Source organism: Parasteatoda tepidariorum, chromosome X1 (assembly GCF_043381705.1).
Source record: "Parasteatoda tepidariorum isolate YZ-2023 chromosome X1, CAS_Ptep_4.0, whole genome shotgun sequence".
Classification (NCBI taxonomy): domain Eukaryota; kingdom Metazoa; phylum Arthropoda; class Arachnida; order Araneae; family Theridiidae; genus Parasteatoda; species Parasteatoda tepidariorum.
In genome coordinates this window covers 29,153,322-29,180,007 of record NC_092214.1, presented here as the reverse complement: position 1 = coordinate 29,180,007, position 26,686 = coordinate 29,153,322, and the positions used below count along the sequence as shown (strand labels likewise).

Genomic DNA, 26,686 nt, shown 5'->3' with positions numbered 1-26,686 from the left:
TACAGGACTTTATTATTCTTTGTTATACACATTACAAGACTTTATTTCTCTTCGTCTAATGCGAAAATAAAACAAATTCATAGTTCATTGTATTATTGCGCCATCGTATTTGCTTTTCCAAAGGCTCAGAATTAGCCATAGAATTCAAGATAGAAGTTGTACAATCTAGTTAAAAGTGAATTATATCGAATATATTGTAAATATAACTAGAGACATGAGTTACATGAAATTAATTGTCCCTGATTTTGAAATTGTTAAATTTTAAGTTATGAAAAGTATTATATATTATTGATAAGCTTAAAAATATTTTATTGCTCTTCAATTATACGAGTGTCTTTGAAAAGTTACTTCTGAAATTTGAATAGAAATTTGATTATAATTCTAAGTTGTTTAACCATTAATAAATTAAACATTAGAAAACAGTTAAAAAAACGATTACACAATTTAACTTCAAGGAAGTCAATTTTTTTAATGTTGTGAAAGAAATTGTTTTGTTCCTGGAATCATTCCCAAAGATATAACGACTAGCGCAAATACTAAAAATAATATATATGATTCAAACTTTCGAGGACTATCTTTCGTAAACCAATTTTCTAAATAATTATTCATCACCTCCCTAGTATCAAGAATATGAATCCATAAAATAAGTCTTGTTTGTTTAGAAAAAACTTGATCTTTAAACCACTAAGACTGCCTCGTAATACAGGAAAAAGCGATCAGTACATTGCAAGTTATACAGATAGTTTTTTTAATCAATAACCAGCTCCCTTTTGATAAATTTTTGAGATTTTATTACTTTAAAAATTGATCAGTGTCACTATTTTTAAGTAAATACAGTTGTTATTACTTAAAAGGTTTTTGATTTGAAAAAAGGCATTGTGGAAAAATTTTTTCCAAACTCTATTAAAAGAATGGTCGGTTTGTCTTGCTCAAACAAATAGTGTAGAAAAACCTTTTTTTTTACTTGGGGAATTGTTACTTTTGTATTTTGAAATTTAAAGTGTTCCAAAAATACTTACGTACTTTTAAAGATGTAAGAAATTGGTTACGAAGACATTTGCAAGATATTATATGCTAAAGATGTGTATTTTCTTTTTAAAAAAATCATATTTAATTTATAATGTTCATAATAAGTGATCAAAATATCAAAATAAAGCTCCCTTTATGATAAAAACAACAAACGATATAAAAATAACGAAGAAAAATTTGTAAAGATAAACTAGTTATCAATTTGATTGCTTCCCCTTTTTTAACTTATTAATTGTCAAGCTAATTAAGCAAATATGTGCAGAAACTTAACAAATAAACGCTATGTCCTCATTGAGAAACACAGTGTCCTAAACATTTGAAAACGGTTAAATATCAAAAATCTAAATGTCCATGTGTAAAAAAAATGTATTCACTAGTATCAAACTCAGCCCCTCAACATTTGGGGGAGGGGGTTAAATTACAAATCTTAAATTTAAAGAAAAAAACACTTCTTATAACAAATTTGAAAATTACAGAAAAATATTTATCAATTTATCTTACAAGTATTTATATTTTAGTTCATAAATGACGCTGTAAGCCCCTGGAGTGACTGACAGGAGCTAAGACAGAGTTTGGTGGCCAAGGTCGAGTTTGATGTTTGTTTTATTTTTTCGATGTATTTCTTAAGGTTCCTCCATTTTAAACAATTTTTACCCAATTTTCATTTTGAAATTACAGCTTTATCTCTTATCCAAATACAAAGATCCGCAAATAAAATTGAGGTACTTTTTCTGGAAAATCCAAATCTGCAATAAAAAGGGGGATTTCCCTTTAAGATTTTGAATTTTTCCTAGCCTAAGCCCCAGGAGTTGACGAACCAATTTTAGTCTTATTAAATTCATCTTTAATAAATACTTCAGTTTTGTTTTTTGGATTTTTGATGCTATGCGCATTTCTCGAGATATTTGTCAATTTCCATACTTTTCTGACATTCTGTATAGAAAAACAGAGCAACTGCTTTGTTTCTTTCAACAACGAAAATTCAAGATTAGACAATTCATTTTTTCTTTTAAAAAATGCATATTAATTGATATTGATTTTTCATGCAAATAAACATTAATGTTTTATAATTTATTTTTCGTTGCCTTCTAGACTCGCCGTTCAGACAGTGAACCAGTTGGTATGGAATACAATGAACTTCAATTACATAACATAAGAATGGATTCCAAGATGCCTGCAAGTGAAGATAGTGGAATAGATATTTATAAAACTGTGCCAAAAACAAATTTACAAATTAATGGTCTTGACAAAAATTTGAAGTCGTCATCTGCACCTTCATCTCCCGGAAAGCTATGTGAGTAATACTTAATACTCCTTCCAAAAAAGAATTATGTACGTGTGCATTGAAATTTATACAACTTCAAAATCCTAAATAGCAACTCCACGTTTTTATTACAAATTTGGATTCTCTATGGAAAATTCATTGATTAGATTTTTAAATTTCGAATTTTGGCTTAAACTTTTTTCCCAAACTTTTTACCCCCATTTTAATTACTTTTTCTATGAATAAAATAAGGTAAAGCACTTTGCAATAAATTTGTCTTCCTAGAACTTGGTAACAGGGTTTAGAGTTTGGTTTCCTTGGACAGGTATTTTTAAAATATCCCATCCTCCCATTTTTATTTTTTTGATTTGAACTATCTAAAAATACCTTTTTCTCACCTCTTGGTGATAGGGCGTGTCTCGGGGATCTAAATTAGAAAAGTGATCGAGTCTTGTGTCATTAGATATGTTTTTCAAATCATCTATTTTTATTTTTGAGATATGTTTCCCGTCATCTTTATTTTGCAATTACAACCTAACCTATGAATCAAAACTCAGCAACCTGAGTATCAAACAAGATTACTGGAAAATCCAAATCTACAATAAAAAATAAGGCTTTCCATTTAAGCTTCAGTTACGCACCTTACTCCATCAAAGAATATATGAGTATATAGGAGAAGAAAGTGGTTTGTTCTCACTTTTTGCACTATTTATAAATAGTTATTTCTTTGGTATTGTTTAAGATATTTCTTTAATACATTTATATCATCCATGTTGATTAAATCTGCCAACATATTTTGAGGTAAAAAAAAATAAAATGGTGGTTGACAGGAGACAGCGTACGCAACCATACACGTAGAGTTGTCCAACAACTGGTTCTCGGGTGACGTAATTCCTGACTGTCAACCCCCAGAGGGGGAGATAAAAGAGTCATTAAATTTATTTTTTTTTTAGAATATATTTAAACTTTTAAATTTCTGATCCAATGTGAAATTTGAGTTTGAATGCATTTTGGGCACCCGTTATATTAACACTAGAAAGACTGAATATTGCAGTTTACTTGGAAAGTAAACTGCAATATTCTTGGAAAGTTGTTTAACGGTAGATCAGTTCGACATCTAAATTCTTAAAATAAAATCATCGAAATCAAAAACCTAAAATAAAACATCGATCATCAAAATTCTATGGTATTTTATTCGATTCGGTTAACGAAAATATTTAAATAAATGGAACGCTGACTTTTCAATAATACTTATATGTTAGGTTTTTAGGTAATTTAGTTTCCTTTTCTCTGTAATTAATAATTACATACATGTTGAATTACTATTGTGTTTCTTTAATGAAACTGGGATAGCTAATACCTACTAAAGTGTGCCTCATAATCAAACTTACATGGGGATATGGGATGCATACCGGAATACCTGAGGAATCAATCTAGCTCTTCCCGTCATTCTAGGTGTAGAATTTTATCGATACACTCCTTCGAACTAAAAAAAACACTTAAATTAAGATCAAATTATGAAAACTCAGAAATACTTAATACTTTCAGTAAGTTGTATTTTGAATTACAAAGCACACAAAAAAGATACCACCCTAGCTCTAACCGTCTTTCTAGNTTTTTTTTTTTTTTTTTTTTTTTTTTTTTTTTTTTTTTTTTTTTTTTTTTTTTTTTTTTTTAAGAATATATATCAAACTTTTAAATTTCTGATCCGATGTGATATTTGAGTTTGAATGCATTTTGGGCACCCGTTATATTAACACTAGAAAGACAGAACATTGCAGTTTACTCGGAAAGACTTAAGGGGCCCAAATTGTTTAAAAGTAGATCAGTTAGACATCTAAATTCTTAAAATAAAATCATCGAAATCAAATACCTGAAATAAAATTTCGATCATCAAAATTCTATGGTAATTTATTCGATTCGGTTAACAAAAATATTTAAATAAATGGAACGCTGACTTTTCAATATTACTTATATGTTAGATTTTTAGATAATTTAATTTCCTTTTCTCTGTAATTAATAATTACAAATATGTTGAAATACTCTTGTGTTTTTTTAATGAAACTTGGGTAGCTAATATCTACCAAAGTGTGTCTCATACCCAAACTTACCTGGGGATATGGGATACATACCGGAATACCAGAGGAATCAATCTAGCTCTTCCCGTCATTCTAGGTATAGAGTTTTATCGATACAATCCTACGAGCTAAGAAAACACTTATATTAAAATCAAATTATGAAAACTCAGTAATACTTAATACATTCAGTAAGTTATATTTTGAATTGCAGAGCACAAACAAAAGAGGAACCACACGGGCTCTACCGTCTTTCTAGTGTTAAGGATGATAATTATAGAACTCCTTCAATATTTTAAATATTTTTTAGATCATAAACTGAACGAAAGAAACAACTTACTTGGTATACCTCCATCTGGTCCATTTTTAACGCTTACACCTAAACCTCTCCGAAGAACTTATTCAGCTAGGCTTGACAATGATTTTTCACATGGATCATCAAGTCCAAGAATCCGAAGAATCATTCGACCAACCTCCCTTTGTGTGGGGAATGAATTCTATGGAGATAGCGTTTCAGTCATAAATGTTCCAGCAGGGCAATCAAATCCTTACAGAGAAATATCTGAAGAAAAGTAAATATTTCAGTTTATAAGTTTCATTGTTATAGTCATTTTCTTTGTTTATTTAAAGAAGAACTTCACCCATAACAAGAAAAATACTTAATTTTTTTAGGTTGTAACATATTTAAAAATTTGACTTTGTTTCAGCTTTACTTATGTTTTTGTAAACATTTTACATGAATAATAAACGCATCATACGTTAATATAAAATTAGGATGACTGCTTAAAATTTCAATAGTACGGTCAAACAGTTCAAAACATTTTACATTATTTACACATGATACATATTTATAAAATTGGAATGACTTTTTTTCAATTTTCAGCTGAAGTTTAGCTCAAACCTATTCAACATTTTACATAACATTACACATATGCCAAGTTTAACAAAATTACCTGATGATAGACGATCTAAGAAAAAACCGATGGAGTAATCAAGTATGGTTTGCTGAGTTCTATTCAGTGAACTAGTTCTTTTATTCTCACAAAGTTTCCAACTAAACTACAAAGTTGGCAACAGATGGCGCTAGTAACTAAAAAGTTACGAAAGACTATTTTCTGTTGTAAGTCAGACCATTCCAACTGAAATATTTTCGCGGACGTCTGTTTATTCGATCCTCCAACTGTGCAAAGTGGTTTCAGCTAGTAGAGGTCATTTGAAAAACTCTGGCACTGCTAACTGAGAAAACTATAAATTTCTCAGTCAGCAGTGCCACCACTTCTCCAACTTTATAACTAATTTTGAAACTTGGTGAGAATAAAATCTGATAACCTAAGCAGAACTCAGCAAACTGTGCAAGCTATATCTTTCCATTTTTCTTTAGTTGATTATTCAAGTAACCGGTCACATTCCGGGCATTTATTTTGGATGTTTTAATAAAAGGATCTAAAACAGATGCTATCTTTGTTTAAAATTTTTAGAATTTTATCCTTTTATAAAAGGAACTAAATAACAAAATCTACTATACCCATTTTCAAGATTACAACAATTTTTTAAACCAGCATCTTATGTATGCTGTGAATTATTGCTTTGAATACCCAACATTCATCAGTATCATTTTGATTTTATGAAAATTTTGATTGAAAAAAGTTTTTTTGATAGAATAAATTATCCTTTATCAGGCTTACTTTATCTCTATTTACAGATAATTTTTTTCTCGGAAATACTGATAAACAGAGCAGAAATGTTACATTTCCGTTACGCAAATACTTTCTAGAGGTCGACCAAAGCTTTAGTGTCCCTTTATAAAATTAGACAGTTTTTCAAAACCCTTTTTTTTTCTATCTCTTAAAAAATGAAACAATTTCCCCTTGATGTGGGGAAACTTGAAATCTAAGTATATTATAGATGCGAGTGAAAAAAAATTTAATTAACCACTCAAATGCAATAGGTGTGTGCCTATTAGAATCCTCAAAAGTTAGCTTAAGTACAAGTACTCCCTCATAGTACATTCATATTTCTTTTTTCATCTTTTGCAGCTTAGCAAACTAAGTTACCCCAGTTTATGGTTCCTATTTTGTTACCTTGAAATTTTTTCTTAATGTTTTATAATAAAATTTTTTAGTTTATTTAAAGAAATTGTTACGTTTAAAGTTTTTTTGGTTGAGTCAGTATACTTTTGTAGAGTCTCAATATAGTCATTTCAATATAGTCATAATTAAATGACATGGTTTCATATTTCCATAACATTTACAAAAAAAAATTGTTTTCTTGGAGGTTTACTCTTTGACCCAAAATTGTTATTAGGCATACTTTTCATTACTTTATATTAATTTAGGTCAAAATAATTGACAAATTTATTTTGCATTTTAATAATTTATGGTTATGAACATGAAACATCGATGTCTTTTTCTGCGCTAAAGGTAAAACTTTCCAAAAACGGCACATTTTCAAATAATTTTTCATTCACTTATTTGCATCTATTTGCATCTAAGAGAATCAGAAACTCGAAATTGAAATTTCTTTCAGTTACGAAATCAATTATTGATAAATTTTTGAATATATATATAAAAGAAAGTTTTCTAAATTATTGTATTTTTATATTTCTGAACAAACATAATTCCGATAATCTAACGGATTTTTGTATCGACTATTAGACTGTTTTTTATAACTAAAAAATACCAAAATTTACTTTTGCTCCTAATTAGAGCATCAGAAAGAAAATATAATAGTGACACCGTTGTCCCATATGTGTAAAAGGACATTCTCAAATAAATTTTTTTTTATCTCTAAAATAACTTATTTTAAACTTAAACTTTATTTTCCGACCTTTTGTATTAACGATTCCTGTTTCAATTTCAAATTGTAGATAATTCAGTTTTTTACGATATATTATTGAATTCTTTTGAATTTCTTTCTTGTTTTAAATCTCATCGTTTTTTTTAAGTTAGATCGGTTTTTGTTTTTATTTCCTTTTAATTTCATCCTTTTTGAGATTTTATTGAATAAAGAAACACTTCTTTGAAGTATTGTAATTTTTTTTTCTTTATCACAGGTTTAAGAAATTTTCTATTTATTTTAAATTTCTGTTTTCAATTGTAATGATAGACTACTTTTATGCGTGCTCCTAAGTTTTAACATAAGCCTATAGTTTAGAAAAAAATTTAGAAAAATAAAATAAGTCATTAAAATATATGTTTATAACATCTTAAAATATGAAACATATACACTTTTCTGAGCAAAAATAATAAAGCGTTGCTAGTTTTTAGAAATTTTACTCCTTTCATTCAAATATTATTTTCCTAATTTTGTTAATTTGAATCATTTTAAATAAAATGTTTGAATAGTTCCCGAAAAATAATTTAAAAAATACTTGTTCTAAAATGAAAATAGAAACATTTTTAAGCATATTTTCCTGGAACCATTCAATCAATTTATTTCAACTAAAGTTTTTTTTAACATAAATTAATGTTCTTCATCTTTAAAAAATTTTAAATTTTAACAAAATTATAACGAATAATTATAACAAAAACGTAAAAAGTAAGTATAGTGTTATGGGACTAGAACAATCAACCATTCTACTGTCATGCCACATTTTCTAGAATGGTGTTACTTTCCTCCTGGACTACTTTCCTGTTGGAGTTAAAATTCCGAATATATACATTAAATCAAAAGTCTTTATTCAGAGAAAGTGCAGTTTTTTCTCTGATTTCTCAATAAAATTTAAACTTAGTGCTAGATAGATTGATAGATAGATAAATAGATTAGTTTTATTAATAATTTATAAAGTATATTTTCAGCCGATCCTTATCAGTGGTAATGAGTGGAATCTACGCTGTTTTCTTATTAATGTTTGGAGCTATAATCTACATGAATGATCAACACAGAGCACAGAAATTTTCTTCAGAGGTAATTTTTTTTTAAAAATTCATAGATCTAAACTGCACTGCATTTCAAACTTTATCTAAAAATATTTTCTATCTAAATATATTATTTTTAATTCATTTACTAACGTACAATTCATTTCGAAGCAACTCGATAGAGTCAACTCTCAAACAATGATAAAGTACGCTTTCTGTAACCCAGGTTCGAATCCCAACGATGGCTTTTAAATTCGAATCTCACTAACCAAAGTGCTAACAAAAGATATTTCTTGGTGTAAATGAATCGTGGGTCTAACCGTGTGGGAAAGTTGTGGTTTTCCTTCCTATGTAACGCAGATGTGGGTTATTTTCACACCAAAAATCCTCTATGAAGACAAATCTGTCTGAATACTTGATACAGGAACCGAGAGTTCCCTTGTCTTCTGTCTTGGGCTAAAAATTATAAGGCTACGAAGTTTAACATTGCTATAGCCGCAAACCTGTTAGTTTGCTGTTCAAAACCAGTAATAAAATTAGTTATGCGGTTCTAAACAAAAGAAATATTTGCTTGTCCAACTTGTGAATAACATTTTCATTTTTTTAAATCAATCTGAGTTAATCTCTTGGAATCTCCCGACCAACTGGAAATGAAAATAGTTTTTCCAAAAGTCTATTTTTCAAGCCTGTGGTCACGATTTCTCATGCTCTGATCTTATTGAAATTCATCTGGATAGAGTTGTTTTGGAATTTATTTCTTTTCATCCAAGCACGAAGGTAATATATGCTCTACTAAATATCGCACTCGCAGTTAACTCAGCCAATATTTAAATAATTCTTTCAATACCTACCTAAAAGATGTGTGTATTTATTTTTGCATACAGATTGGGATGCATATCATTCTGAGATGTAAAATAATATGCATGGAAATAATTTATTTTAAACAATTACTTTACAATTTTATTTTAAAAAGAAACAACGTTTTTTCATCGAAAGCGAACTTCAATCATTTTTTAAAACTTTGGAGAACAGTTGTAAAAATTTATGAAGAGTTAATTATTAAATTATAACTAATTTCGTTACCAAGAAAGATTGATTTCTGGAATGGCATCTAGGGCACGTGACCCAACCTTAAAGAGATTCCCGATATACAATTAACTGTTATTTCAAAATTTATTGAATAAAGTATAAAGTCAAAATTCCACTTAATTTTTTTAATTAAATTCCTCAGCATATTTTGTACTTATACTGTACTCAGAGCTTGAAAATATCAGTCCTCCTCAGTAAATCAACCCCGTTTTCAAATCAAGAACGAGCTTTCTTTTTAATTGAACATCAATTTTCCATAAAACTATTATTTTTTTTTAGAAAATTAAATCAAAATTCCAAATCCATCTTAAATGGATGAATAATGGATTTTCAAATAATGGATTCCAAATTAAAAGGAATAATGGAATCCAAATTAAAAGGAATAATGGAATCCAAATTTAAGATTTCCATTATCATATTTTGGAAAATAATCCAACATTTTTCGAAAGAGAATTTAACTTTTTAAAAAGAATCTCGGATTCTTAAAAATACATGAAATAAATAGTCCCTTTTTATAAGTATTTGCCCAGAGTATCTCAATTTGAAAATTAATCCTTTAGTTCAAATTGTACTCAAACTCTTACAATAATTCAATATATGAAGGATTTGAAGCAATATAATAAGCCACATTTTCAAAATAGTTAGAGGGCGTTTATTTTTAAAGCTTGCTTAATGAGAGACATTTTCACATAGTCAGTAAGATGTTTTAGAAACTTGTGAAAAACCTCACCGGAACCAAAACAAAAAAAATAGTGTGGCCTGAAAATGCCCCCTTTCAAAAATGTGCAGCTTCTCACTATATTACCCCAAACCCATCCTTTAGAAAATAACTAAATTTCAATGAAACTTTTTTGTTGCTTTTAGGTTTTCAGTTCTGTCATTTCCTTAATGGGATTGCTATGGTTGATTATATTCCATGTTGATCTATGCCGTTATAAGAATACAGTATTGAAACAGTTAAAGGAAAGAGAAGATGCGATGCAAGAAGCGAGCGAAAAATTTAGCGTTGCAACTGAATATATCATCAATTCTGGTTTTAACATTCCATTGAAGGAAAATGCGACGGAAGGGAAAAAGTTGGAACCGCCGCCCTATAGGTTTCTTCTAGGGCGACACAGTGGAAGTTTTTATCTGAAAATTGGATCTGCGTGTAAGTATCCTCTTAAAAACATTTTGAACTTAATGCTGGTTAAAACAGGGTAACTTTCCTGTTCAAATTCATGGCAATAGTTGACAAACTTCTAGAATTATTTGAACCTAATTTGACTTACATTCTCTATTGCTTATTTTGAGTCATTTATAGTAAGTAAAATAATTTGATTTATTGAAGGAGTATATCTTTGTTTTAGGTTTTTGCTTTGGATACCTAATATATCAGGGACTTCAGCTAGGACAGCATATATTGAATTTTCTAGATGATGAGATGAAGCTTCTGAATTGCTCTCGTCATTCATCTGTTGTTTTGCATGTCATTGCCCCAATCTTTGCTTTCTATCAACTTTTCATCACTTTCAAATATTCGAATGTAAGTAATTTAACCCTTTTTTTTTAAATCCACTTGTTTTTATTTGTTCTAAGGCTTTTTTCTTACAACAAGATTTAGTTAGGGGACGAATTTTGACACGCTTAATATTACATAAATAAAAATTCGCATGCACAAGACTTTGTTTAACTGAAATTGGACATCAAAGATGTATCATTTAAAGAGTACTCATACACAATCCATAACGAGCCTATCTACATTCGCATGGCTGCAGCCATATTTACTGCGATGTAGTAAAGTGGCTATAGTGCCACCTAGTCGAAAACTGGAGTTTGCGTTTCTATCTCGAAAAATACGAAGTTCTAGAACCTCATCTATGCAGCATGAATATACGTAAGGAGAGGAAGGTAATGCTAAGAAACGAACGCTTCCAGTTCGCTTTTATTTGTTAAAATTTTTCTACACGTGACGAAATGATCTTAGGCTGGGAAAAAAACAGCTAGACAATATACCTTTATTTTCGATATACAAAGCTTAAGAAAAATTTAAAAATCGAAAATAAAGGTATCTTATCGTGGATAACTAGTTTGTTTTCTTCGTTTCGTCACAATTAAGTTGTGGGAAATTCCGAACACACAAATGCAAGATTTATGTGTTCTTTTTTTTTTTACACCTTTTTCCACAAGGTTACCATTCTCATTGAGTTGATGATGCCATACAACTTTGCAATACTAATAAGTGGAATTCCTAGCCGGAAATAGATAATGTAAAATTAATTCTAAATTCCATAATCAATTCAAGCTTATCATGAAATTTTAACTATTTGTCAAATTGTACAGGAATGGTCGCTCAGGTTTTTGTTCTGCACTTGTTGTCATCCAACACTAACCTATAAGTATTAATGATTACAATTGTAGCTATGATTACAAATACAAACCAATGATTATTAGCAATCCTAATCATTCGAGAATACTTAATATCAAAGTTACTTGTAATAATGATTTTTGTGTGATTAAAATTTGATTTTCATCGTAAATAAATCATATGATTACGAGTAATATATTATTATGTAATCATTGTCTGCAACTGTTAATCAAATATGTAATCTTCGCTCATATCTGATTCTTTATAGTTCTTGAAAAATTGGTTTTCGTAAAAAAATTATCTTGGTGGCATTATTTCACTCAGTCACGATATCTGTTTTCAAATGCCCGTTAAAAGGTGGCCAATTCCCAGTTTTAATACTGGAATACTGGAGGCTATTCAAAGCTCTTACAAATTTTCTCTGTTTCATAAAGTAAAAGAGCTTTTCTTTTCCATGCTCTTCATTCACGAATTGTGATTATTAATAGGATTAAAAGACATGCTGGTTTGAATCCTGGCAACAGCTAAACACAGCAGGCGCAGTGCTAATAAAAAATGTCCCTAGTGGTAGAAATCATGGTTTATTTTATTTCTGTCGGGTTAACCATTGAAGGTTTTCTGATTTTTATTCAAGTAACGCAAGCTAAATGAAAAATAGTTTATTTTTACTTAATAAATCCGTCTCCATTCAAAAGTCCCTTTGTCTTTCGAGTTAAGTTCACAATTTCTAAGTTATGGGGTTTCACTATGATACAGATGCAAACCAGATGTGGATCTGCTGTTCAACGCCGGTGGTAAAGGATAATTATTTGCATGCAATAAATGCTATTCACACCTTGTTACTTCATTTAACAGTTAAATGAAATTAATAAGCAACAGCGTGTTATAATATAGAATTCTTTTGTTATAATATAGAGGGTGTTCCTTAAAGATCACCCTCAATATGCTTTTTTAGTATCCTTATCGAAAATGCAAACCAAAAGTATTACCGTTGGGGGTCAAAAATTAATATTTAACCAAGGAAAAAAAACAAAAACGCTGTCGAAATATGCGAAACCACAGTACAGAAAGACGGTAATAAAACAACAAGAAATGATTGAAGAAGGAAATAGAGAAGAGTTGAAAGGTGATTATCAGAAACGTTATCAGCTTTCAACCTCCCAATAAACCTATTTTGGTGTTATTTACATTCACTACTGTAACTGGTCAGATTTTAACAGCGTTTTTATTTTTTCCTCTGTTAAATATTAATTTGTGACCCTGTTATTACTTGTAAAAGAAATCCGATATTGTTTCTGGTGTTTGTGAGATCTGAAATTTCTATATCCTTAATAATTAACATTTTGAAGATTACTTTCTTTTTAAATATATATTTGTGCTTCATTCAAATATTATAAAAATTGCATTTGTTATAAAGGGTGCCTACTGAACTTCATTACGTGTGCACCTCTTAATTACCTCTTAATTTTTAACTGGATATAAAAATGGTGTCTAGATGTAATAAAGTAGATATGTGGTACAAAGTGAAATCTATACCGCAGAGGACTGCTCGTAAGGACACCGGTTCCCAGTAGAACACCCAAGTCAAGCATCACTGGTTGCGGTCAGTAAGCAGGTGGGTGACCACTTTGATCAGCCTGCGTAGGGACCGAGGGTGCGCGTTATCGGTCCTCGTTAAGCTGTTCTACCGTAAAGTGCTCGAGGTAGCAGGTCGTTGGTCTACCAAAGCAGGGGATCCATCCCCTCTGCAGAGGATCAAAATTGCGATGGCAGGTCCTCAGGGATGTTTCCCAGACCGTCGCTAATAGCCCATTGTGCAGCTCTAGTGCAATGTAAATAAAGTACCTACATGGTGAGATCGTTTACAGCATCTCTCGCTGAAAACTATTGAATTAGCCTTAATATCTCGAAAATTGTACGAGAGAGGGGGAAAAGTGGATTATTCAATTGTTGAGCCTTTGTTAGGAATCCATATCTTTCATCATTTTTGAGAAAGAAACGCTATCTTTACCGTTTTATGCAAGGTGGAACTGCCAGCTGTCTCATCGTTTTGAGCATAGCCACTTTAATATGCCTAGACACCATTTTTATGACTATAGCTGCAGCCTTTCGAAAGTTATGCTGGTGCGGCATATCTGTTAATAAAACGTTAATAAACAGTTTGAACTTTTTTTTTAGATTGTTATAAATAGAATGAAAGCTTTAGCAAGGTTCGGTCTTATGCACCTGATTGCTACATGTATGTGCAACTGGTTTAATACAATAGTTGATGAAGCTGTTGAAGATTATACTCATATGACTAATAATGTCTCACTCTCAGAATTCGGTAAGATGAGCTATATTTCTATAAAATTGTACATACACCTACAAAAAATTATATCTTTTAAAGCAATTTTCAAATTACTTTCAGAATCTTTGATTGTATTTTGAAGATTTTACTTTTTCTTCAAAATATCTGTATTTTTCGTAGACATTTCTGGGTCATTTTGAAGATTTTTCTTTCAAAATGTTTACGCACGATCTCATTGCTACCTTCATGCGTTTGTCTCCACAACCGGCTGTTGTGTGAATACTTTAAATTTTTATGAATTAATATGGGTTAATTTCTAAAGGCATCAAAAGAAAATAGGGAATAGTATTTGACCAACTCCATATGCTGTGAAATATTTATATTTCTTGATGATATGCCGTGCGTTAATATTTTTTTATTTTTCAAGTAACTTATACATCTTTACAAAATACGCAATTAAATTTTACATTCGTAGCCAATGCTGAAGCTGTGGGAATATTCGATCTGAACTGTTTTTTGTTACTTCCCTGGAATTATAATAATTATAGTTTTTATTTTTCTTAACATTATCATGAAATAATGCAGTCTCTGGAACATATGGACACTTATTAGACCCTATATTATTAAAACTAATACCAGAAGATTTAACTTTAGAATACAACCGCAAGCGAAAATCAAAGTCAGAGTTTAATGTTTCGGAATTGATTCAATTTATCAATATTAAATACGGTGAGATGATCTCAGGGTTTAATGATTATAAAACGCCTTTAACAAAATATATTTAATAACAAACACGGATGATGGTAATTATACAGTGGCATGGAGGAAACTCATTACAATTAATGATGATTTCACATTGCTGCGTAGAGCATCTGTTTAGTTTTCGAAATTATTATTTACATTGAGAAATATTATTAACACCGTGTACCGATTCTAACATAGAATATGTAATTCATACTGCATTGCCTTCCAATTTTAAGTCCATCTCTATAGCAACTCTTCGTATATAGTTAACATCACGTACTGTGCGACTACTTTGCTAACCGTTTTTGCGTCCCTATCACAAATAGTGTGTTTGGGTGTATCATCTCATATATATTATTATTTTGCCTAACCATATCTATTTTCATTTTCCTCAGTTAGATGCTTTCACAAAAAAATGTTTTAGATCTGTTCGGAAAATCTGTATTAGTATTCTCTGCTTTGTCTACCATACAACCTGCATGAAACTTAAGTTTCTAAACACATATCATTTGAAAAGCAATGTAACGCTGCTATTCGAGCACTATAATTGGTGAATAATTTATAAAACATATTATTATTTAGTTAACAGTCTGCGACTCTTATATAAGGTCTTATTTTAACTTCTTGCAAAAAGGCATTAAAAATCTAATCTGAACACTTGGGACACAAAATATGACAAAATTATTTTAACGTTCACAAGGAACAATGTAACGAAGGATAACTTTTGAAGGAAGGGTAAATATAAGACTTTAAATGTAATAAAAGACGATCAAATTTAAAAACTCACTCCTGAAAATATTTGATTTAAAGTATATAAATATTGTACTTTTGTTTACCTCTAAACAAAACCGATATTATTATAGATAGTCATCACTTTTGTCAAAAACACTTACAAATAGCATCTTATCAAATATTTTTAATTTAGAAAGATACGAGGAAGACTATTAACTTGGAAAAATGTGATAGAATATTAGATAAAATACCTTTGCTAGTTTAATAAATTTTGTATCCAGTTGCAAAATTGGATGAATGCAATTCAGATTTATTTTTTTTTACTTTAAAAGAAAATTACTTCTTCTGCAGAAGCTGTTTTCACTTTCTCTAAAAAAAAGTCCTTCTCTAAAAACACTCTAAAAACAAACTTTCTCTAAGAACAGAGCATAAATAAAGGAATTGAATTGAAATAGGAATAAAGTCACTAAAAATATTAAATTTAAAAATATTTTCATACAATGATAAAAATATTCACACAAAAATAAGAATATTTTTAATTAAAATAACCGATGGAGCTATAAATGAGTTTGAATGCACAGCTTGTTCAATTTTCAGACCTTAAGAAGTATAAAAGTGATGTTAATATTGTGCTAAAAATTTTTGTTTTATTAGCTTTCACTATAAAGCTTAATCCGATCAGTTAAAACTTCAGATTTCGCAACTAAACATAATTATTTGGAAATATTAAGCATGGTGATGGCTACAAATTTGTTAAAATACCTATTCTTTTCTTACTTATGCTACCACTTTTTAAGTTTAAGAACAGTATGAACCCTGATTTAGTATCAGATTTCCTCCCAAGTTGGAGTTTTTAGAAACTCACTAGCTTTTTTAATTTTTTTTCTCCTTTAGAATTTTATTTTTGCCAACTCTTTTTCAAAGGTAACTCCTTAATTATCGTCTATTTGTAATAGTTTGAATAATGTTTTAACTAAAATTACTTCCATTATATAAAGTTAAAAAAAAATCTGGATGTCGCTAACGAAGATACAGCTGAGCGAATTTTATATCTATTCAATTTTATTTATCCTCTAACTTTAATGCAGTTATTGTAATAAACACGTTTCATTTATTGCAGATATTGCAACCTTTCATATAACAGTTGAAAGAAGTAAAGAATTGGGCCATCCTGTCAACTGCACTTCTAACTCAATTCTTTCTACACGTTCCATGAGTGCTATACCTTACCTTTACCCATTCGCTATAGAATACAATCTTCTACTAGCTGGTGTATGGTTTATAGTGTGGCAAAACATTGGAAAAGAACACACGCATGCCAATCCTCACCATTTGAGGCATACCATTTCACAAGATGAAGAAGGCAGTGAAGCAATCGCTTATCAAAGTAATCTTGTAATTAATGCAGATTGCCATGCATCGAACAAAGGTTTGTTCTCTGGGCTCTTCCTCATGCTAACTGTTGTCGTTACAGTAATAGTTTTCTTTGTTGCTATGTCAACAAAAGGTTACCAATCGAAGGCCGTAATAATCCATACATGTCAAGAAGGTGTACTAACAATAATAGGACTCATAACAGTGATTATATCGTCCTATCAGATCCGAAAATTAGACCGTAGTGAACATCCAATCACTTTTCTAGATGATGTTCTTTTATTTGTACCTCTTCCATTTTTCTTCGTACATGGAATAATGTCTATCATGTCAGAAATAGATAATGAAAACTACTCCAGACTTGCCTTGCATATTTTGGTTACAATTCAAGTGGTGGTACAAACTCCCTTCATAATTGATGGCTTGAGAAGATGTAGCAATTCTCAGGTACTTAGATATAAGAAACCAGGAAGAGAGGTTATAACATTCATGATTATTCTAAATCTTACTGTTTGGATCGTCAATACATTTGAATTAAAAAGTGTTGAGCAGTACCATGGACAAGGAGAATATTTTGGTGAACTAGTATGGCTTTTCATTGGGCATACTTCTCTTCCACTCATGTTGTTCTATCGTTTTCACTCATCAGTTTGTCTTGCAGATATGTGGAAATCAGCTTATGAAAAAGAACTTTAAAAACATGATGATGTACTAGTATGGCTTTTCATTGGGCATACTTCTCTTTCACTGATGTTGTTCTATCGTTTTCACTCATCAGTTTGTCTTGCAGACATGTGGAAATCAGCTTATGAAAAAGAACTTTAAAAGCATGATGGTGGTTACGATACTTAAAAAATGCTTGGTTGAATTTAAGTTTTTAGTAACTTTTCGAAAACTCAATGTAATTTATTGATACATGCCATACGTAAACATTTATATTTGTAAATATTTTCCTCATTTAAATGTTATACGGGCTTTTACTAGTAAGAGGCAGACTATGAACTGATTTTAATCATGTTGATAGTTAAAAAATTATTATTTTCGTAGCATGCAGTTGTGATTTAGTAAATATTTGAACACTTCAACTATTTCAGTTTTGAACCATAATTAAATTTAAGCCCTGCTCAAATGCTCTTACAATCTCTAGTATAATTTAAAATAAGTCAAAACTGGAATTAGCTTTTTTTTTTTACACTTAAAATAGTTTAAAAGTTTTTTTTTTTAATGAGGTCATACTTCTGAAAAATTGCAGCTCTCACAATTCTATTAGAACCATTGTTGAACAATGGTAAATATAGTAACAAGCGGATTTCTGAATCTTAGCAATCAACGTTCATTGCATTTTTTAAGCAAAAACTCTCCGAAACCTTATGAAAAATTGTTTTGAATTTCTTAACTTTCTGATAAAAAGCAACGATTGCAAGAGTAAAGTTTTACTTTATGCTTGGGTATCCAACAGTTCTTTATTCACTTACATCCTTATTTACCTTATGTTGATTTACTGTTATATTTTTTCTGCGTAATTTCACTATTTAACTTTACTATTCAATCACGTAATTTTACTATGAAACAATACTATGTAGCGTTTACTATGAAATAATGACAAGTCTTTTTCTCTTTTTTTGTATAGTTTCGCAGTTTGTTTTATCAGAAATAATGTAACTAGTAACATTTTTAATGTCAATTAATGGCTAAATGTTAACATTTTTGAAAAACTTTAAATAGATTCAGTTTTTTATAATGCATTTTCTATGGATTTCATATACAATACTAAGATTAGGAACAAAGGTTTTTCAGAAGCTCTACAATAAAAAACATTAAATATACACTTTCTCAGATGCTTCAAACACAATTTCAATACTTTTTACGAGGTTTTTTTAACGGTCGTTGTTTTACAACTGTTCTCACATAACTCTTTACAAAATAAATCTGCAATATACTAAAATGAAAAAAAAATTTGTTTCAAGAAAGTTTGCATCTTTTAAAAGTCAGAACCCTGTGTTTCCTTTTATGTAAAAATTGTAAATATTTGAGTGTGTGTGTGTGTTTTTTTTTAAATATTTCATTTATGTAAAAAATACAAATGTATGTAAATATTTCAGAAATTTTTGTACATAAATAAGAAATATTGTATGTCCTTGCATTAAAATTAAATTTTCTTTACGTAGTTCTAATTTATTATTATTGCAACAATGATGCGCTTAAACATAAAGTATCTTAAAACGAATAACAATACATAAGAAAGAAAGCATTAAAGTATAACCCTGAATGCCGTATGCAGGTTGTTAAAACTGATGCTTCAAATAGTTATAACAGGTAGAGTCTGTTCCTTTTGTCTCTTATTAATTTCATTTTTTCCATATTGAAATACTAAAATGATGTCAACATCACTGGAACAGTTTCTTTGTAAAGAATATCTTGGATTACCAAACGTACCAAAGATTAACCAATACAACAGTTTTAACAGTACAATTCCTACTGTCACGTACTTAGTTATAATGAATATTTTGGACTGATAGTTATTAAATGTATCATTAAATATCATACCACATAACCGCTCTTAATAGTTTTTAAACAGCGTGCCGTATATATCTGTGTCTAAGTCGCCCCATTGGAAAAGTTGACCCCTTATTTTTGATGACGAGATAACAATTTCTGGTGTGCCAGATGTATATGTCGAATGCTGGAAAAAAAACAATATAAGAAAAAAACAAAAAATTATTAAGCCTACACAATTTTTTAAAGTTATTACTTCCCATTCTTCTCTCAGGATGTATTTGTCCTCAAATAAAATACATTACGTTATTAAATCCGACATTGATGTTCAGTAATCCTTAAATTGATAACTCTTTATGTTTTAAAAGTTTTCATTGCATAGTATCTTTTGAATTATTTTTTAATAAATTAAATTTTTCGTATTCTAAATTTTTTAATGTGTTTTTAAAAATACCTTTGTAAAGAAAATACAAAAGTAATTGTTTGTAACATTGTAATATATTAAAAATAGCTTTTAAAAGGGGTAAATTGATAGTTATTCTTATCTACCTTATTGCTTGCATTGCATCGATATTCCACGATCAACGACTTAATTACGGATGTATGTCAACCCGCCCCCCCCCCTCGATTTTCGTAAAATTTTGGGGATTCGAAAAGTTTACTTAAACACCAACATATACAATAATTTGAGTTATGTTTATAAATGATTCAAGAAAATTGCGTTGCATTAATATCCTTCAAAAATGCTTATTTAGAGAAAATATAAGAATTTATGAGTAAAAATTTATGTTTTAGGCCCTTGTTTGAGATATGTTAATTTTATTCTTTAAAATCTTAGCATTCTATCCTATATTATTTCCTTGTATTTCTCGTTTTAATTATACATTACGTTAAGAACACAATCTAAATTGAAAATCTTATAGAAATGTTTCACTAAACTCCATCTAAAGAATATTTAAGAAAAAGAAATTCTTGTGTGGCATCAGTAAAGAAAAAATGAAGCACTTCAGTTACAGAAACCCTTCATAAATAGATCGGATTATATTTCTCCGCACTTCACTATGATTCATCTTTTCTTCTTCAACACCATCACTTGAACGTCTCACAAACAAAGTCATTTTTTTAAAAACCTTAAGAAACATGTCTTAAATACTGAGTCAAAAAGTAAGTACAATATCATTATCTCAATATGACAATGACAGTAGAATATTATTTATATTCCATTTGTAAGATTTATCTACAACGCTAGCTGTTTTAATTATTTATATCGATGAAGCTAACTTTTTATTTGTTTACTCCTTGCTTTGTAGATCGAATAGATATGTATTATATGAAGATTAGATCTGTAGATAAATGATACAAATGCATATGATTTTCTTTTATTATGCATAGAAATTTACAAAATACTTACATCGTTGCATACAATACAAAATACGTATTGATAAATGCAAATAAATTAGTTCAGCTTAGTATATGATAACAGTACTGCGTTTTTTAGTGATTAACCACTTCAAAAAAATTTAGTAGCTTGCATTTATGAAGCAGGTGATAAAATTTTATAAAACTCGTCAGTAATTATTACAATTGTGAAGTATAAAATAATTGTAATAAAATTCTAAAACTTAAGAAAATATTCTTAAAATTATTCTTGAAAAAAAAAACTTTATTGTTATTTTTGATCCAAAATGTGAAATTAGGTTATTTTAATTAAAATTTTATTCATTTCTGATAATATTGGTGCTTAAAAGTACCTTACCATATGGATATTATAATGACGAAATAATGACAAAATTTGGTGCTGTTGGATAATTGACTAATTGAAGATTGCGATGAAAACAGGATAATGAAAATTACCGTTGAAGAGGAAACTGTATCATAATTGTAATAAAATTTTTATTCAGCAGTATTTGTAGACCTCGAGATACGAAATTAAAAATATGTTTTTCCATACAACTTTCTAAGTGAAATAAATTTCGCATAATAATATCGATAAGAACAGGCCATGGGAGATAAATCCCCCATGACCAGCGTAGTCAAATGCCAAACTAAAAAAGAGATTGAGTGTTTCCCAACAGACAGTTAGGACCATGGGAAACTATCCATGTTTGGCGATTTATCGAAGGATAAAATAGCTAAAAAGAAAGCCAAACCTCCGTAATCAATATTGAATTTAAAATAAATCGCCAAAAAGGATCTTGAGAATTAGTATAACCTTGTAACTGAAACATTTCCGTGGTAAGAGAAATAAAGAATAATAGTAAAAGTAGATTTTGATGTTCGATTAAATCGCGATAGTGAATTAATGAGTTTTGCATTAGTATTGAAATAAAAAGTTCGCCTTTACATTGATTGTTAAGAAGAGAATAAAATATTTATATTTGCTTTTTATAAATTGTAATAAAAATAATATAATTGGATGAATTTAATAAAAATTCGATTAAGACTGTTTAAAAAAATTACATTTATGAATTTAAAGAAATTTTAAAGGGTAGGAACTATGCAAGGCCTATTATGGCATCACAGATATTAATAAAATTAAATTCCGAATACTTAAATTTGTATCATATGACAAACAAGGCTGTATTAAAAATTATTCTGAGTTTATTTTTTCTGAAAAAATTTTAAGTAAAATATCCCGAAGATTACTCCCGCAAAAAATTCCGAAACAAAGCCATTTTAGAAACACTTTGTAAGATAATTTTCTTTATTTACTGACTTTTTTTATGAAAAATTTTTTTAAAAAAAGTACTTTCTTCTAATAATTACGATATACCTACTGTTTTTATTCCCGATTTGAAATTCAAAATATTAAAATATTTTATTAGTTTCAAACTTCAGTATGATTGATTTAAGCGTTCATTCGGCAATAAATAAGTTAGGTTTTAGAAAACAGTTTTTGCATTTTCTTAAACAAGTTCGTAAATAACATAACTAAATTAAAAAGTTTAATATATAAAAGAACACACAGAAAAAAAATAATATTGACTTAGCTTAACATAATTATTAACTCACATTATTAAAAGGTAAAGTTTATCCAATTTAAAGTGACATTGTACTAGATGTTTAAAGCATTTTTAATACTCTTTCGTTGACTTTGTAAAGTGAAGTTTCTTTTTTTTTTCTTAAAGCATTTTATTTATTAGTATGTATGCTAATTTTTCAACTATAGTTAAGTTGAAACTAAAGTATAACTTATTTTTGAAAACTTACAAATTAGCTTAGAAGTATAAAGATATGTGTCTTAGTTTTAAGAAACGACTGGAACTATTTTTAAGAAATTATACATAGAGGAATATAAAAATGTATATTTTATGATGATTGATTGCAGAAAATCTTCGGCCAGTATATTGTTACTTTAATTTGATAAGAATAAAAGGTAAAAGGTAAATTATTTATCATTATTTAATATTCATTACAGTACAGTTTTTCGTCTGCTTCTTTTACAAGATTTATATATCTTTTTAATGTTATATGAGTCAACAACCAAAGATTGAAATAAGTTATAAAAATAAACTTCTGCACTGTATTCAAAATTTTCTAAAATATGCAGTTGAAATAATGAAAAAGTAAATTTGATTTCATTGTTAATGAAATTGAATTCACGTTTTTCAGACACCATACCCTGCATCAATGACTAGAAATATCAAGTTTTTAAAAAAAGTTATACAAATCTTATATTTTGTTTCAATTAAAAAAAAATACCATTAGCTAACTTTAGAACATTTAAAAAAAAACAATGAAATGCAGCAAATGCTTTGGAAAAAATACTTAACAAATAATATAGATGGAATTTAAAAAAATGTTTTTATATTATTTATAAAGTGGTCTGGGCTAAAAAAAAAATTTTTCAAATATTCAACCTATTTTGAATATATTTTGAATAATAAAAATATTCAAAATGTGAAGGAAACAGTCTAAGCCTTTGACGCAGATGGAACACGGGTGTCCTTTTTATATATTTTTTCATGACGCTCTAATTACAAACAAAAATATACTTTGGTATCTTTTAATTCTAAAAACAGTAATATGTACAAAAAAAATTTGTTACATTATCGGAATTTATTTGTACTTATTTGTACTTATTTGTACATTATTTGTACTAAAATATAAAATCCAAGAAAAAAAGTTTTTTGAATAAATTTTCATTCATATTCAAACATTTATCAATAATTGATGTTGTAAATTAAGGAAACTTCAATGAGGAATAACTGTTTTTCTTAGATTTAAATAACTGCAAATAGGTGCAAGTTTTTAAAAAAATAGCTGATTGGAAATGAGCCGGAAGATTTTACCTTTCACGGAGAAAAAGACACCACTGTTTCATACAGTATTTTATTACCATAAATTATTTAAATGCAAATTATAATATTCTTCAATTATAAATAATTAAAGTGATATTCAATTATGCAGACAGTGATTATGCAATTATAAATTATTAAAGTGATAAATATAATATTTTCCTCTTATTTGGACCTAAATTAATACAAAATAATTAAAAAAGTGCTAAAAATATGTTTAATAAAAATTCTGAGTCAAAGGATTAAAGACAAATTTCTCTAAAAAATACTTATACTGTATGAGAAATAATGAATAAGGAATATATTGTTAAGGTAGGTAGGTACTTTATTCACGTCACACTACAATTGCTCTATGGGCTAGCGTCGACGGTCTGGGAAGCATACCTGAGAATGATTCGAAGACATGCCATAGCAATTTTAACCTTCTGCAGAGGGGATGGCTCTCCTGATTTGGTAGCCCGACGACCTGCTTGCGAATTCGAGCACTTCACGGTATAATAGTTTATTGAGGGCCGGTACCTTGCAACCTCGGTCCCTAAGCTGGCTGATCAAAGTGATCACCCTCCTGCTTACTGACCGCAGCCAGTGATGCTTGACTACAATTTTCTACTGGGAACCGTGTCCTTATGATCAGTTCACTGAGGAACCAATGATTGTATGAAGACGTAGGAAACTATCTGTTAACAGTGGCTCAAAAACATGCTGTAACTATAAAATAATTGTTGAATTTTAGCTTGTTTATCTCTCAACTATTATTGATTGTTTATATCAACCATTATTATATTAACTATTGCTATTATTGGTTTAGTGTATTTGAATATAAATTTGATAATAATGAGTTATTCCCATTCACGTTGACATTGGTTAATAACTTATTTATAACGAAACTGATAATGAGCTTTTCTCTACAGGTATTTGGTAAATGCCCCTGAGATTTTCAATACTGATGGGATCAATAAGTGATTTAAATTTTCAACAGACCTGAAAATAACTTTAAAACCCAAACGCTTATTAGCAATTTTGTAGCAAACGGTAATAAAACGGTACAGTATTAAAGTAGTACTATATGTCAACAATGCTATATGCCACAATTCAAAACAAAATGTTATGAGTAAAAAAAAATTTAAATACTCTTAAGACCCACTTGTGTAAAATATTATGAAGGAATCTCTTATCAAACCAAAAAAGGATTTAATAACTCATTTGAGGATAGGTAGGCAATTAGCTGGAAATTAGTGTAGAGTATAAATTTGAATGCATTAATGTTCTTTTGCAATGTAGTAAATATCGTTATTATGGCATTCAACTCTGCTAAGATAGAAAATCATTCCCAAACAATCATGTTACTTCCCTACATCGAATTAACATTTTATGCCTTAAATCACCTTTAGGATTCAAAAGTAGTAATTTCAGTTTTTTAACATTTTTTTTTCAATTTTTATATCATCTGATTGAAATACTCAGTACTATTTAAATCTTTGATTTTTCTTTGTATCCCTTTTTAAAAGAAATATTCCCATTATTTCTTTTTAAGTTTCTCTACATTTTTTTGCTGGTAGTTAACAATTTAAAATATTACATTTGAATATTTTCAGCTTTAATTGCCAACATGGAGAAATCAGGTGACAAAGATGACCATTGCTGGCCATCTAACACCATGTACAGTCAACATCCATCCTTAAGAAAACTGGAACCCTTCGAAAAACAATATTTAATAGCTGTGGAAAGAGGAGATGTTGTTCGAGTTACAAGGTAAAATAATTTTATTTATTACTTTACTGAACATATACTATCCTATATGTAACCTTAACTTTTTTCTCCCTACTGTTTATTCAATAACTTTCATGTTTCTGCGTAAATATATTTTTTTAACTATTACTAATAATTAGAACCCAGATTTGCATGACCTTAGAAATGCCTATAAATGCCTTTAAAAACGCAAAGAAATGCCCTTGAAACTGAAAAAAAAAGTCCTTAAAAATGTAAAATATGCCCTATTAATTAAATAAAAGTATTAAACTAAAGCAATAATTTCCTCTTAAAATTACTTTCATTCGTCTCAAAATATATAAAGCAATACAATGTATGCTCCACGTTCATTTAAGTGAGAAATAAATGTTATATAATAAAATAACAAAAAAAGGAAAATATATTGATTTCTGCACTATATATTTTCTGAACGATTTCTGCACTATATATTTTCTGAACGATTTCTGAACTATATATGAAACTTCCTATATTACTCGATATCTGAATTATATTGGATTATTAAATTACACAGTTTCGTTTAATTGTGAACAATAGTAAATTCTTTTCTCGAAAACTGTAATGTTCCAAATAATAAAAATCAGAGAAAATGGAAAGCTATTATAAAGAATTACTTCAAAAGATTTTATATAAATAACATAATGAGAAAACATGATTGCAAGTAGTATTGTGAGTTGCAACATAAAATGTACATAACATACATAAACCTTGTTTTTAATGTAATGAAAATGACTCAAAGCCGAAGAATAGTAAAAAAATGGAATAAAGAATACCCCCAAAACTTAAAAGAGGCACTAAAAAGCAAAAAATGCCCTGCAAAATGCATAAAGAATTTAAAATGTCATAAAAATACGGGCCTTCATAATAATACTCACGTTCAACCAGTTTGTTTATAATACAAATGAATTCCGTATTAAATAAATTCCCTGCCAAGTTACAAAATTAAAAATTTTAATAATAATAAAGATTTACCTCTTACCTGTAACCTCTAAACTATAGTTTCTTCAAAACATGTTTTGATCAACCCCTTGATGCAGAATTTTTATTAAACATATTTTTCATACTTTTTTTTCATTATTTTGTATTAATTTAGGTGCAAATAAGAGAAAAATATTATATTTAGCATTTTTGAAGTTGAAGGTGAAACCTTCCAAACACAGCTCATTTTTATTATATATATATATATATATATATATATATAGTGGAACCTGTAAAAGTGACCACCTGGGTAAAGTGATCACCTGAGTAAGGTGACCATTTTCTATAAGTTTTATTTAAAGAGTCCTTTTTAAATAGTCTTCATAAAGTGACCACTTCTATATAG

General features: G+C 28.9%; 2 protein-coding genes across 6 annotated transcripts in view; both read left to right on the top strand.

Annotated features, from left to right (window-relative positions):
- The window catches only part of LOC107446650 (proton channel OtopLc), a 36,858-nt gene extending 17,894 nt beyond the window's left edge, over positions 1 to 18,964 (top strand). For all 5 annotated transcript variants that reach the window (XM_043043959.2, XM_043043960.2, XM_071187405.1 and 2 more), the window contains exons 2-8: positions 2,122 to 2,323; positions 4,679 to 4,940; positions 8,166 to 8,274; positions 10,179 to 10,464; positions 10,664 to 10,839; positions 13,840 to 13,987; positions 16,548 to 18,964. In XM_043043959.2, the coding sequence (XP_042899893.1) occupies positions 2,122 to 2,323; positions 4,679 to 4,940; positions 8,166 to 8,274; positions 10,179 to 10,464; positions 10,664 to 10,839; positions 13,840 to 13,987; positions 16,548 to 17,497 (2,133 nt within the window). In that variant the 3' untranslated portion in view covers positions 17,498 to 18,964. The remainder of the gene's footprint in view (positions 1 to 2,121; positions 2,324 to 4,678; positions 4,941 to 8,165; positions 8,275 to 10,178; positions 10,465 to 10,663; positions 10,840 to 13,839; positions 13,988 to 16,547) is intronic.
- Positions 18,965 to 20,283: 1,319 nt separating this feature from the next.
- LOC107446666 (transient-receptor-potential-like protein) overlaps positions 20,284 to 26,686 on the top strand; it is a 29,555-nt gene continuing 23,152 nt past the window's right edge. Inside the window, exons 1-2 of the mRNA XM_016061366.4 lie at positions 20,284 to 20,461; positions 25,191 to 25,347. Coding sequence (XP_015916852.2) covers positions 25,205 to 25,347 — 143 coding nt within the window. The 5' untranslated portion in view covers positions 20,284 to 20,461; positions 25,191 to 25,204. The remainder of the gene's footprint in view (positions 20,462 to 25,190; positions 25,348 to 26,686) is intronic.